General features: G+C 46.7%; 2 protein-coding genes across 21 annotated transcripts in view; one reads left to right on the forward strand and one right to left on the reverse strand.

Annotated features, from left to right (window-relative positions):
* The window catches only part of LOC111772066 (ATP-binding cassette sub-family D member 2-like), a 77926-nt gene that overhangs the window by 5283 nt on the left and 58701 nt on the right, over positions 1-13942 (reverse strand). For all 20 annotated transcript variants that reach the window (XR_011431693.1, XR_011431691.1, XR_011431692.1 and 17 more), the window contains 2 exons: positions 2434-2589; positions 1062-1187 (listed from right to left, as the gene is read on the reverse strand). The gene's annotated coding sequence lies outside the window, so the exon portion shown is untranslated. The remainder of the gene's footprint in view (positions 1-1061; positions 1188-2433; positions 2590-13942) is intronic.
* LOC138920476 (spermatogenesis-associated protein 31D4-like) lies at positions 3712-10144 on the forward strand. Its single transcript, XM_070248966.1, has 4 exons — positions 3712-4061; positions 4808-4853; positions 5452-5512; positions 5791-10144. Exons 1-4 carry the CDS (start codon positions 3864-3866, stop codon positions 10001-10003), a joined length of 4518 nt encoding a protein of 1505 aa, XP_070105067.1. The 5' UTR covers positions 3712-3863; the 3' UTR covers positions 10004-10144.

A 13942-nucleotide genomic window follows, 5' to 3' on the forward strand; every position in this document is an offset into this window, starting at 1 on the left:
ATATGACTCAGGAATGGCTCGATGGAACAGACACATAGGGCAAGACATGGGGAAAGGGCACTGAGCTTCCACGCCCTCTCCAGGTAACCACTCTCCCAGAACCTGCACATGGTCACCAACCTGGATGCTCTTGGAAATCTGTCCTTTTGGGTTTTTATGCATAAGCCGTTTATTTATTCTCTTACCCTCAGCTGCTGTTTTTCCTTCCCCATTTATAGCCCAAAGCCAATCAAAGAAGGACATGTGCAGTGTGATGCTGTTCCTGTACATTTTTTAAGTGCATAACAATGTAAGAATTTGTTAACGGAGACATACACATGTATGTCTTTACTATGCATAAAAATGTAATGTTTTGTTAATGGAGCCATGCACATGGATATTCTTGGAATCATAAAGAATGTAATTAATTTTAGGATATTGATACCTATGATGAGGGAGGGAGGAGAACAGGATGGAAATGTGAATTTTAGGTGTGACGGCAACATTTTGCTTCTTAAAAACAGAGATATTGTTGTGGGCTGAATCATGTCCCTGAAAATTCATATGTTGAAGTCCTAACTCCAGGACCTCAAAATAGGGCTGTATTCGGAGAGAGGGCCTCTAAAGAGGTAATTAAGGTAAAGTGAGGTCACATGGGTAGGCTCCAATCCAATGTGACTGATAATCACGTAAGAAGAGAAGATTAGAACTCAGACACACACAGAGGGAAGACCGTGTGAGGACACAGGGAGAAGCGGCCGGGGAGAGAGGCCTCAGAAGAGACTAAACTGGCCAACGCCTTGATCTTGAACTTCGGCCTACAGAACCGTGAGAAAATAAATTTCTATTGTTTAAGCCACCCTACGTGTGGTATTTTGTCACGGCAGCCCCAGCAAATGAATGCAACATCGGAAGCAAATAGGGCAGAATTTAACGTCTGTTCTTTCTGGGTATTGGGGCCGGAGATAGAGGTCATACTATGTACTCTTCTGCATATTTGAAATACTTCCATAATAGTTAAGAAAATAACAAGCAGATCCCGAAAAAGAATAACCAGAGAGTAGAAATTTATGTGTGATTACCTTACAGGCCAAGGTGGGTTTCGTGTTGGGCAGGTGGTTCTCTTCCACGGGGTGTGTCAGTCACCCATGAATTCCCGTCTCTTGGCTCCACCATTACTGATGCCTGTATCATTGTCTGCAACCAATCTGCACAAGGGGAAAGAAGGAACACGGAGAAGACACACCTGCTTTCAAAAGTTCCAACCTGGAAATGGCACACACCACTTCCACTCCCATTGCATTGGCTGAAACATAGTCACACGCCACACCTCACTGCAAGTTGCTGGGTGACTGCCTTCCTGGGCACCCAGGACAAGGATGTGGACAAACAGCCAGTAGTCCCACCCACAATGTCATCAAGTTGACCCTGGTCTTCATGCTGCTGCTCAGTCTACAGCGTGTCTGCCAGGCCTATGGTTAGGGTTTAGATATTTTACAAGGTGCAGGGTTGGGGGTCATGGTTTGGGACTTCAAAGAGGAGGAAGCCAATTCACAAGGAGACAGAAAACCAAATGTTTGCTGGGCCATCTCTAAACAAATGAGAGAGAACTTGTGTAAAATGGGCCCAGCTAGGTACCTTCTTCTCTACCACATCTAGAGTTCCCTACGTTGACAGCTCCTTCCTGGAACAGGCCTTCTGTCTTAAATTCTTTTAGGCAGTTACGGGCAAGGCCAAAGTTTCTTTTATATATAAATTTTATGTGTATATATGTAATTTGTAGAACTAAATAAATGAATTTAAATATAGATACAATGGATTATATATTCTATTATATATCAATATTAATATATATTATATATATATAGATCACCTCCTTGGTTCTCCAGAGAACCCTGACGAATACAGGAGGAGTTAATATTCTTTTATCGATGGCATTTACATTTAATCATTTGAAATTCTTAGGTATGACATTGTTATGGCTTGCAAGGAAGTGTCCTTTTCAGTGTTTCATTTAGAGGCCTCAAGATACCAATTTTAAAAAGTTTCCCATTTTATTTGTTTGGTTTGATAGGCTTTTTCCAATTGAGTGCACAGATAAACCAATTTAGGAATTTCAAAGGAGCCCCATTTAGGCCAGTGAAGCCTTAAATCACCCTGAGTAATTTGAGCCCAGTGGGACAAAAATCTACATGTAGAAGGTCTGTATTCTTTAAAGACAAAACCAGCAGGAGTCCCAGAGTGGGGCTGTTCTTTGGTGGTCCTCTTAGAAAATGGATTTCTCATTTGTATGAACTTACCAAAGGATCAAAGGCCCAAAAAAGGAGTGAAAGAAACAGAAGTTTCTAACAAAGCTGACAATGGAAGGATGGCCAGAACCAGTATCAAAGGACGCCTACATAAAGAGTCTGGACCTCTACCAAAAATGGGAGGTCCAGGCCCAGGAGGACTTACCACCAGGAACCAGAGCCACCAGGAGGAGACGACAGAGCACAAAAGATTCTTTGCAGGCACCTTGCTTGTGTCTGTGAAGTGGCACCAGAATTGAAGGTCAGTAGCTAGGGATCCCGCTTCTGTCACCATGTAAAGTCAGCAAATAAGAGGCATAAACTGCAAAAGAACCGAAAAGTTTATTTGGGGTCTCAAGAATTGCAATTCAGGAGATGTAGATTCGAGTAGAAGCTCAAATGTGCTCCTAGGAAGACAAAGGAGGCAGGGGTAGATAAAAGGAAAGGACACAGGCTTACAAAGGTCTACAGTGAACAGTTAATGACTGGTTCTGGCATGGGGTGAGCTGACTTGCCAGAACATAGTTGGTCCTACGCAGACTTCCCCTTCTTGGAATGAGGAAACACTTCAAGATGTGACCTCTGCTGTCAGGTAAAGCTCAAAAGTTCAGTTAACATCTGGTGGTGGATGTGGTGTACAAGCATAAGCCCCACTTCCTTAATGGCCTCCCAGCTCCATTTTAGAAGCCTTGAAAATGGTACTCCGTTTTGTCATTGTCGTCCACCACAGTCACGCACCATGTAACAATGTTAACGATGTTTCGGTCACTAATGGACCACATAGATGACAGTGGTCCCATACGGGTAGCACCACATAGCCTAGGTGTGTAGTAGGCTCTACCACTTAGGTTTGTGTAAGTACACTGTGTGATGTTCACACAACAGTGAAAGTGCCTAATGATGCATTTCTCAAAACATATCCCTTTCATTAAGTGAGGTGTGCCTGTACTGATTTTAGTCTTGTGAATGTTGAATAATGAATCATTCATTTCAATTATTTCAGTCAGCCCCACTGGCTGAAGATGGTAAAGGCTGACTGAAGCAAAAAACTAAAATTTGTTATTCAACATTCACAAAACCAAATGAGTAAAGAGGAACTTTAAGTTCTATATCAGGGTTCATGTAAGGCAAAAACATTCTAAAGGAAAGATGGATTTGAGGACATACATGATTCTGAGTGTAAATGTCTGGGTACAAGCAAAAATTCCAGGGAGCATTTCAGACTTTCGAGGCAGTGGAATTGGTGAAACCAAAGTCAAGCTCTCCAAACAGTAAAGGGGGCCCAGGTAAAATCTGGAGTACAGGTGGAACAGGCAGAAAATTCCATTAATGTAATTGTATGATATGATGAATGGACAGAGTTGGAAAATAGGATGGCAGGGTAGGGCAGAGGGACCTGGAGGGCCCAGGATGGATGCAGAGATCAGCTGGGCTGGTGGAGGGAAGGGGCCATGGGCACACCCTCTGCATGTCCCCTCCCCCACCCTCTGAAACCCTTTGTGACTCTTCAGTGCTCTGTGATGCAGGCCTGGGATTATAGGCAAGTGCGGACACACTCAGAGCTCAGTTGCCTCAGGCAGCCTTGCGATTCAGAAAATGGAGTTCAGTCAATGGAATGTTCTCTCATTTCTGAATAGCCATATTGAGTTGTTTTTGAGCATCTGCTCAACATTCTTAGATAGTGACTATAACCTCACCATCGTGTGTGGGTTGTGGTTGCTTCTTCTGTTCCTGTGCTTCCTGGTGGGGATTCCATCTTTACCAACCTTCTGGAAAACCAAAATCTACCAAAAGGTAAGGATCCCTGGGCAAGCCACCAACAGGGATTTTTTATTGTTGTTTCCATTTCTAGTCCCACATTTTTAAATGAGCTGTTCCAGAGAGACTCCTAAGATGGCAAGTCTGAATAGAGGATAGAACATCATCCTTCTAGGGGAATAGACCAGGCAGGACTAGGGGTTCAGCTGGGACTGTTTCCTATTTAAAACTCACAGACCATCTGGGTGTGGTGGAGGATTCCTGGATAAAATCCCATCAGTGATTTCACGGCCCTGCATTAGGTTATTTAGAGAATCTGGGATCTGTGTAGGAGAATACTGTTCCCAACACTGGATCATGAGTCACATTCCCATGACAGGCGTCATTCGACCAAACCGTCCTTTGTATTGGGCAGATCAGGAGAGCAGGGCTGAGCCTCTGAGCAGACACTGGAGTGTGAGCTCTGTCCCAGGATACAGGGTCCTATCTGAGGAAGCACAGATGTGACTGTGGGCCTCAGAGTCTATGCCCTCCTTGAGCAGAGGACTTCTGACTGAGAATATCAAGTGTGGACTCTAGCCAAAAATCCTCCTTCGAGTTTTTCAAAGAAGGAAAAATTGAAAGTATCTTATCACCTTTAGAAATTCAGAAAGGGAAAGAACACAAAGTGCTAGTAATAAAAATAGAGAGTGACATTAATCTTAGATCAATATCTGAGTTTCCTAGAGAGAGGAGCAAGCCAACTAAGTCCTCGCTCCTCATTCTTTTCTTTTTGTTCTCAGCGTCACGGCAGAGCCAAGAGGAGAAGAAAAGGTGGAACATCAAGTGGTAAGGTTCCACCTATCCCACCTGAGCTCTCCAAGGGTGACCCATCCTGTCCTCTCCATGAGATCCCAGGTCCATGGTCTCTGAGGATGTCAGTCACCAGATAGAGTCCCTCTCAGAAAATAGAGGCCTCAGAGGAAAGGCTCATGGGAAGGTAGTCAGAACCTGAGAAATTTCTCAGATTCCTGCTCTGTCCAGCTCTGGGCATGAAGCAGTGATGGGCCTGGACAATGGGTGGTGCCCAGTGGGTTGCCGTGGGAGACGTCAAGAGTCAGAACTTCTGTCTCCCGACCTTGTGAAAGTACTTTGACTTCCTGGATGATCAGACTCCTCTTTGAGGTAACCATTGACCTATGTTCCTCACATGGTGGTTTTGAACATCCCATGGGATAATGTATGTGACAGTACTTTATAAATGAAGCAACAAACACATGTGAACCTTATTAATATTATCATTGACCGTTTGACCACATCTACTGATTCTTGGGGCTTTCAGAGTTAATATCCCGTTAATATGCCAAGGGTCTCCCATAAAGGGACTCCTGTGTAACACCTATGCTTCTACCTTTATTACATGTAATTCGCTCTTCTGGTTTCCCAGGTTGGAGAAATTACCAGATGGAAACAGAGGAGAAAAGGAGGCTAATTTCTATTCTGAAAAGGTGACTAGTCTTTTCTTTCCTGATCCCTCTTTGACATGTTCTCTGCAATTCCAGGGATTCAGTACAGCCTGCAGTAGTCATGGGAGGGGTTTGCCATAGGAACGGGTATGTGAATGAAGGCCTTGGGGGGAGGGCTGCTGAGTGTATGGTGAAGTCATAGATGTGGGGCATTGTGAAGGGGCAGCAGGCTTCAGGTGGCCCCTCCCCTGACAGGCCAGCAGGTCCTCCTTTCCTTGTTCTGGTCCTGGCTACAGTTTTCTACTTCCTGTCTTCCGCAGGCCCCTAGGCTGGCCTCGCGATACCACCCGCATTCGTCAACTATTATGCCCAGACCCCTCCTGTGAGGTGTGTAATAGCACAACTGCAAAGATCAATCGGCTGCTGTTCCTGGAGGACCTGGAAGATGATACTGCCTCTGTGTCCTCTATGGCTTCCACAGCTTCTGGGACTGAGTCATCATTCACTCTGTCCTCTGCCTTCTCAGAAGTCCCTCCAGGAGACCTAACACCATCCCCTCCACCTGACCCTTCCCCACCGCCCCCCTCCGTTCTCTCACCTAACCCAATGACACCCTTAGCTGACTTACTTTCACCCTCACCACCGGGTCACTCTATGCCACCAGAGCCTTTTCCTCCCTTGGAGTCCAACTTCCCAGCAGACCATTCCCCACCCCAACCCCTTGCCCTTCCCCCTCTCCCACCACATGACACCCAGGCAACGGGTCCTATTCTCCAACCACAGGCCACTCTGTCTCTGAATACGATCTTCTCTCTTGACCGCACCCTTTCCCAGGATATTAACGCCTTACCAAATTTTTCCCAGATAATGAATCCCAATGATTCACTAGCTTGTCATCACGCACCACCAAGCCTGTCTGTCTCACCACCGACAGACCACCCTCTAACTGTGACTCAATCTAAATCGGTTTCCATCTTATTGAAATCTGTTCCAGAGAACTCACCTCCAGATAGCCCTGGTGGGTTGTCCACTTATGTCCCAACAGTCAGAGGCACTGACCATTCAAGCCTGTCAATTTCAAAATTATCCTGGTGGCAAGCTTGTGCCAAAGACTTGTTCTTAGCAGCTTCCACCTTGGCACCACGTGATTTTAATCGAGAGTTTCTTGCCCTCCATTCTTCAGAGTCCTCTCTGGAGAGACACTCTACAGCTAACCTTATAGAGCCTGGTAACCTCTCATTTCTCAGCCCTCATGTCCTGGCACTCCTGGAGAGACAAGTCCGAAAGAGGAGTGATATCCTGATGTGGAAGGAAAAGGAGAAGGAGAAGGGTTCTTTTCCAAAAAAGCTTAGGCCAGGCTACCAACTAAATCCTTCGGGGAAAATGTTAGAGTCAAATGCTGATGAGTGTGACTCAGCATTCTCCCTTCCTTTTTGGAGCAGTGCAGGCAAACCAAAGGAGCTGCACATGCATGAGCAGCCCCCATATCCTAAAATCTTGGAGGACCATTTACAGGAAAAATGTATGCAGCTCTTCTGGGGTCTCCCATCTCTGCACAGCGAGTCCTTGCCCTCTGCTATCCGTGACTCAAGTGACTGCACCACAATCTTCCTTTTCAATACCATCTCAAATGCCTCCACGGGCCAAGAATCCCCAGTACCTCTCCATCGCCCACCTCCATCCTTGCCTGAGATCCAGCCCCAGCCCTTGCCTCAAACCCTGCCCCAATCCCAGCCCCTACCTCTCACTCAGGTCAAGTCCCAGGTCCACCTTAAATCCCCACTCCCAATCCTACCATCTGGTCCTCTACCCCAGATAAGGATCTGTGGAGTGTGTTACCATAGACCCCAGGATGAATCAGAGTCTCTCACCTCATCTGAAATTCAACAACTGGAATGGAAAGTGTTGCAGAAGCAACAGGAAAGTTTGTGGGGTTCCCCCTCTGTAGTCCAAAGATCTCAGGAAGAATTTTGTTCTTCAGCTCCCAACTTTCCTTACCATCAGGCCTCCCAGGCCCATGCCTCCATCTCCACCCTTCCCGTAGAGTTTCCTCTCAGTGATGAGCTGAGGAAGAAACTGGAACATCACCTTCGAAAGAGGCTCATCCAACACCGGTGGGGCCTGCCCCGCAGGATCTGCGAGTGTCTGTCACTGATGATGCCTCCAAGAGATTTCTCAGAGATAGCTAAGTCAGAGAGCAATCGTGGACTCTCATGGATCTCGGTGAACAAAGATCTAAATGTTGGATTGAGCCAATCCAAAAGCTTCCATGAGAGGGGTTCAGAACTGCTTGAGGTAGAGAAGGAGATGGGGAAGGATCAGGGGCATAGCCCAGAGAACGGCCCAAAAGCTCATCTGTTGAGTGACCCAGAGAGCTCTTCAGATAAGGATCCGGCATATGACTCTGAGAAAGACCTAAATAGTCACATGGCAAGTCTGTCAGGGAAAAATTCAAGGGCCTTGGAGGAAAGTCTAGATCAGAAACAACTTGAAAATGTCCTGAAAGCACATTTGAGCAAGAAGTTTGAGGAAATCAGTGAGGCTCGGCTCCCTGGGACTGTGCGCAGTTCATGGCATGCTAGCAAGCAGACATTGCTGCTTTCTGACAAATCCCGCACCCAAATAACACAGAGGAGTTTGCCACCTTCAGTGGGTGGGGACTCCTCCCTGAATACCTTCCAGGAGCTTTGCTTCATTGATTCCAGTGCACAACAGATGATGGAAACCCATATTAAAAGCTTTCGTATGACGATGGAGTGGGGCCTTCCCTGCAGGGTCCTTGAATCCATACAGGCGTTTAAATTGGAAGATGCTGCATCCCAGTCCTTGCCCTATTTCTACTGTCCCCCCTCAAATAACCCAACTTGGGAAGTGGACTCCAAATCCGAGGGCTTCAAGCCCCATAGAGGAAGCTCTAAATCTGTTCTTCAAGAAAAAGCGGAAACAACAAATTCAGCCCTGGTCCTGGATCGTCTTTGCCCTGCTACTTCACCTATGGGCAGGGAAGGACAAGGGGTGCCGAGACAATCACCCTCTGGTATCAACCAAGAGATTGCAGAGGTTGTTCAGAGGAGTAAGGGTGCCAGGCAGACTCATCTGCCTGTCACATGTGGCATCACAGGCAAAGCGAGTCAGAAATTTACTCAGCTAGGCGACAGATGCCCCCCAGAGCTGCCTGCAAGGCAAGCTGGTGCCAAACATGAGACAAAAGATGAGAGAGTGAGTTCCAGTGATAGAAGAGAAGGGCGACAGGACAAAAAGATGAAATCGGAACCCTTTTCCGTGCACAACACGGCCAGGGACATATTCAGGGTCAAGGAGCTCAACGCTCTGCAGTCAAAAACTCGTAATGTGTTGACAACCAGCAAGCCAGGAAGCTCCCAAATGATACGTGAGAATCACAGTAAAATAGAAATTACTGGGACCATTGAAAGCCCTGCACCAAAAAGACAAGTTCCCCAAGACCCAAAGTCATCGGATCTTAAGGAACATCTGTTTGGGGAATTAAAGTCAAAACTAGAGAAGAGGAATCAGAGCCAGGTCCAAGGCCAACACACTGACAGGTCCCCTGCCTCAGAGAGCTTGATTTACAAGGCCTCACCGACTCATGCCCACGGTGTCTCTAGTGGGGACATGGGAGCTTCCCAGGTGCTGCGTGTCCATCTGGAGGACAGTGGGATCAGCAGGCAGCAGCGGCAGGAGCCTTGGGTCCCTAAGAAAGACCTAAAGAGGTCCGACGATAAGAAATTCCCACCAGCTACAATGAGAGTGAGCCCTCCGGGCCCCAACAAAGAAGAGCTTGGTGGAGGGGATGCAGGGTTGGGGACATCCCAACCTACAAGAAAGAGTTTCCCTACTCAGATCACAGCATCAGAGGAGACGCTTGGGAGCAAGTCTTCCCAGACCTCATCACAGAAGGCACAGCCTCCTCCTGAAAGTCTGTTCAGAAAAAAGATGAACCACATTTTTCAATGGCTTCGTCCTGGGACAAAAGGCAAAAAGCAAGAACATCCCCAGGAAAAGGGCAGCCCCATATCATCTGCACAGAGCAGAGGCCTGGTTAAAGGGAGAGCTGCCGTTACTGGGACCACCACGGCTCAGAAGACCAGGACGGTCCCTGGGAAGTTCCCAGTGGAGAAACTGGGGCAGCGGTGTGCAGCAGAGGTCACCCGCCCTCAAGAGCCCCTTCCTTCCCTGAGGAAGTTTGTGAAAACTGAGCAGAAGGCAGAAGAGCAGGCCCAGGCAGAGCCCATCCAGGGGCATCCTTCCAACTACACGGCTCCCTCCTGTAAAGTGCCAAACACCAAGTCCTGCCACCAAGAAGTTGTCTTTCCTGGCCAGAATTATGCTACATGTTCTAGACGGATCAGAGACCAGAACAGACATCCTCAGAAAGTCGTGGCATTTAAAGATCAGCTATTGGATCAGAAGCGTCCCTTATCTGTGCCCCGCAGGGAGCATGTGCCCCATCCAAGTTCCACCTGCAGGCATCAAGCCGGCCCAGGGGCCTCCAGCTGTTCTCACCACTGCTAAAGGCACTATGTTTAGGGATCCGTCTCTATGTCAACAGAAAACGCTTTTCCAGCGTTTCGAGAGCGGAAAATTTCCCACAGCAAAGTAATTCCTTCTTGTGGAGAATACTAATTCTCCCCAATAAATGATTCTCTAATAATAGTGATGTCTTTTTTGTGTCCTGTGTTGGGGGCATGGGTTTCAGGTAACTCAGGGCTTGTGCTTAGGGAAAAGGAGGAGTGAGTTCAGCTCTTACTGATTGCTTCCTCTGGCTTCTGAAAGGTCACCAGTGCTCTGGAGCTCTTGTTGACAAAGCGATATCATGTGCCCCCAAAAGCCCATTTCCTCCCTGATGAAGTTTGAGGAGGTGGGCTCTGCCTCCTGCCTCTTCGCTTAGCCTTAACGAAAGTGTAGAGCAGCCCACACCTTCCGCTCACTGAATGTTTTACATCCTTCAGAGAGTAGGGAAGACAGGTGTTCTCTATCTGAAGAGGGTCAAAAATAGGTGTGCAATTCATAAAACAACAATGAAGAAAAAACAGTGGCTTCATCATGATTTAGAGGTCAGTGACCAGAGGACCCGACAGGTGGGTGAACCCTGAATGGGATTTGGGGGGTCGGGGAGGGTATTGCTGCAGTGGATCCTGGGCTGGTGGGGGAGGGGCTAGGAACAGCACAGACACGCCTTAAGAATCTGTCATGTGAGTCATATTAATGTGTTAGGGAAGAATACTTTAAACTTTACATTGAGGTTTCCCTACTGGAAAGGTACCTGGGGGAAGTGGTTCCCTTCTGTAGGTATTTCTTCAGACTGCCAAATGATATTTTGTTGCAGAGCAAAAGCATCACTCAGCTGCCAGTAGTAACAATGTTGACCGGGTAGCCACCTACCTCCCAGGATAAAATAAAGCTGAGAGTAAGGAAAAGATGACTTGGAGTAAGCGAGGAGGGAAGAAAAAATGAAGAGGGGAAAGAAGGACCTTGCTGGTAGAACAAAGCTTTATGCCTCATCATCCATATGGTGACCCTGTCCTGTTCCCCCTGCCCCCTCCTCAATCTGATCCAGGCATCACCACCTTGAGGCTGATCCAGGCACTGCACAGCACACTGATGCCTTTTTCCTAAAAGGCACTGGGCTGTTCTTTGAATACTAAACAATATCTGCAGGGAGGTCATCAGGCATGGCATCCCCCTCTTTGGGGAAGGTGATCTTGCTGCCTTCCTTCCATCTATGCTTAATAGGAATATACAAGATCTTGCCCTTAGTGTGTACAGTTCACCTATCAGGATGGAAGTGCCGCCTCTGATATTCACGGCCTTGGTGGAGCCATGGTTGGTCTCCCCCAGAACACCTGCAGCTCATGAACCAGAGGTGAGTCCCAGACTATGCACCAGGTTACAGATATATGGGGGTCTCACCATGGACTGCACACATACCCACCCTTACAATAGGGGTTTGGAGGAAAGGCAACTCCACTTAGACAGACTGGGACTCAAAAATTGGCTGAGTGTCAACTGGGGCAAAATTCAAAAAGCATTATGATGGTGAGCATTAAATACATTAAGTTGTAGATGTCTAACTAAAATAAAGATGGTTACAATGGTGGAAAAATAAAATACCAATTTTGTTTTGTAAAAACCACATGATTTTAAAAATGGAAGGGAGGAGAAAAAGGGAAAAATAGAATAAAATGATTGTTCTGTAAGTAATAAGAGGGGGTCAAGATATAGGTGACAAACGAAATAAGACTCCAAGTAAGGGAAAGGAATTTGAGGACTTTAGAAAAGATACAAGTATAATGGTAACTATTGTAACAAAACCGCACACGCACACATACACACACACACACACACTCTACACAAATGGGGTGAGTATCCCAGAGGGCACTGGAGGTGGTTTTCCCAGAAAGACTTGTGAATACTAGGTGTTAAAACAAAAACCAAAAACAAAACCGGCGTCCACTACAGCCTCTCTCACTCCACACTTGTATCTTCTTGTCCAGAGTTATGCCATTGACCCCACAATGTCTGAAACTTGAGGTCAAAGAAAGAATGCAGATTCTGTGGAGGTCCTGGGAGGGGGATGGGGCCCAGGGCAGGAGACTTGAAGAGGTGAGGAGGCCATGGAGGGCTCTACCATCGATGTGGATAGACCAGCCAAAGACCAGCCTCTCAGTTTCTGCATCATCTCATTTTAGGGTCCTTTCCTTCCATTCCAGTGTAGTTACTGCCACACTCCAGAGCTTATCACCAGGAACACTTCAGCCATGCAGATTATTACAGTCGGACATTCCACCCTTTGGCCTCGTCTCTCATTCTTCTGATTCATATGCCCCTTGTTAACTTTTCAACTCCAGGCCATTCATTCTTCCACTTACTCCTTGTCTGTCCGTCAAGCTCTTGTTTACATTTCCTCCCTCTCCGGGGTAGACTTGATGGTCTGTCAGGTAACCAACATTTAAAAAGCTCCGCTACTAATGGGCCCCATCCAATCCCTTTTAATCCTTCCTGTCTGGCAAAATCCCATCTCTCTGCCTTTCCCAGAAATGCCTTCCTATAACTAATTGATCACCCCAATGGATTAAATCTCACAATGGAGTCTACCGATGCCACAGTAAATTCAGCCCCAGCACTAGCTGGAAATCACTCACTCATTCCAAAAAGAACTATCCCATGCTTACTAACATGAGAACAAAACAAACGGAGCTTAGGTCGCTGTTTCCTTACTCCATTCTCTCTCCAGGGACACTCAAATTTATTTCAAATCTCCTCCACTTTCCTCAAATTTAGGCTGTCTCCATTTGCTCAGTAGATGTGCTGGACCACTGATCACAGAGGAACTAGAAGTCATGAGACAGGAACTTTCCGTCAATAAAGCTTCACAAAAACCTTTTCCCGTTCCTCCTTTCCTTCTTTCCTGTTATATGAAAAGAGGTTTCCTTCCTAACCTCAATGATTACACTTCCTGAAATGTCCCTATTGAGAGAGCTAAACCCTTGTCTTGATGGACTGAGCCCCCTTGCCAGGTCTCCTCTCGTCCCCTCCCTCTCTTTAGGAGGCACCCAGCTTCTTTCATTATTTTAAGCTTTCTATTACAGAAATGTTTAAACATGCACAAGAGCCGTGGAACTTCCCATGTGCCCCTTACCCACTTTCACAGTTATCATCTGGCACGTGTGATACGGCCCGTCTCCTACACTACGGTTAAGGGGCAAAAGCCCATGGGAACATCCTGCCATCCGTCTCTCAGATGTATGCTTTGTGCCCATGTCACAGCTCTCATGTTTCTTTGACATTTACTACCTGTGGAGCTCACTGACCCAAAACAGGTGGACAGAGCCATGGGGAGGAAACGCACTGAGCTTTAGGTGCTCTGGCCATCAGTTCTGCTCAGCCCTGTAGTCAAGCCTGAGAAGTCACTGAGTTAACTCCTCCCTCCACCCCACGCAGAAAGGAATCTTCCTAAGCAAATGCAGTGCACGGTGTTGCGGTCCCTCAGTCACACAGTGACTGCAGCAAGTAGAGAGCACAGAAGGAGAAAACTGTACTTGTGATAAGGACTTCACATCACCATGCAAGTGTTTTCAAGATTTAGAAGAAAGTTTTCTTCCTGTAATACATTTAAAACGAGCTACTGTATGATGAGTTAAACACAGGCGATCAAACACTTTTTTATCTCCTCTCCTTCCCCAAAAGTAAAATATTACATGAAAAGATGCTCCACATCATTAGTCACCAGGGAAATGCAAATCCAAAGCACTGTGAGATAGCACTGCACACACAGGATGGCTAGAATCAAAAAGTTAGATAATAGCAAGTGTTAGAAGGCCGAGAAACTGAAACCCTTCTATGCTGTTGGTGGGTAGGAAAATGGTGCAGCTGTTTTGGAAAACCGTCTGGCAGTTCCTCAAAAGTTAAACACAGAATTACCATATTACCTAGAAATTCCACTTCTAGCTA

This window comes from Equus caballus, chromosome 23 (genome assembly GCF_041296265.1).
Source record: "Equus caballus isolate H_3958 breed thoroughbred chromosome 23, TB-T2T, whole genome shotgun sequence".
Classification (NCBI taxonomy): Eukaryota; Metazoa; Chordata; class Mammalia; order Perissodactyla; family Equidae; genus Equus; species Equus caballus.

Coding starts and splice junctions, on each gene's coding strand:
- LOC138920476 (XM_070248966.1), top strand. CDS start 3,864: ATGGAGTTCAGTCAATGGAATGTTCTCTCATTTCTGAATAGCCATATT. Junction 4,062..4,807: donor AAACCAAAATCTACCAAAAG/GTAAGGATCCCT, acceptor TTTTGTTCTCAG/CGTCACGGCAGAGCCAAGAG. Junction 4,854..5,451: donor AAAAGGTGGAACATCAAGTG/GTAAGGTTCCAC, acceptor CTGGTTTCCCAG/GTTGGAGAAATTACCAGATG.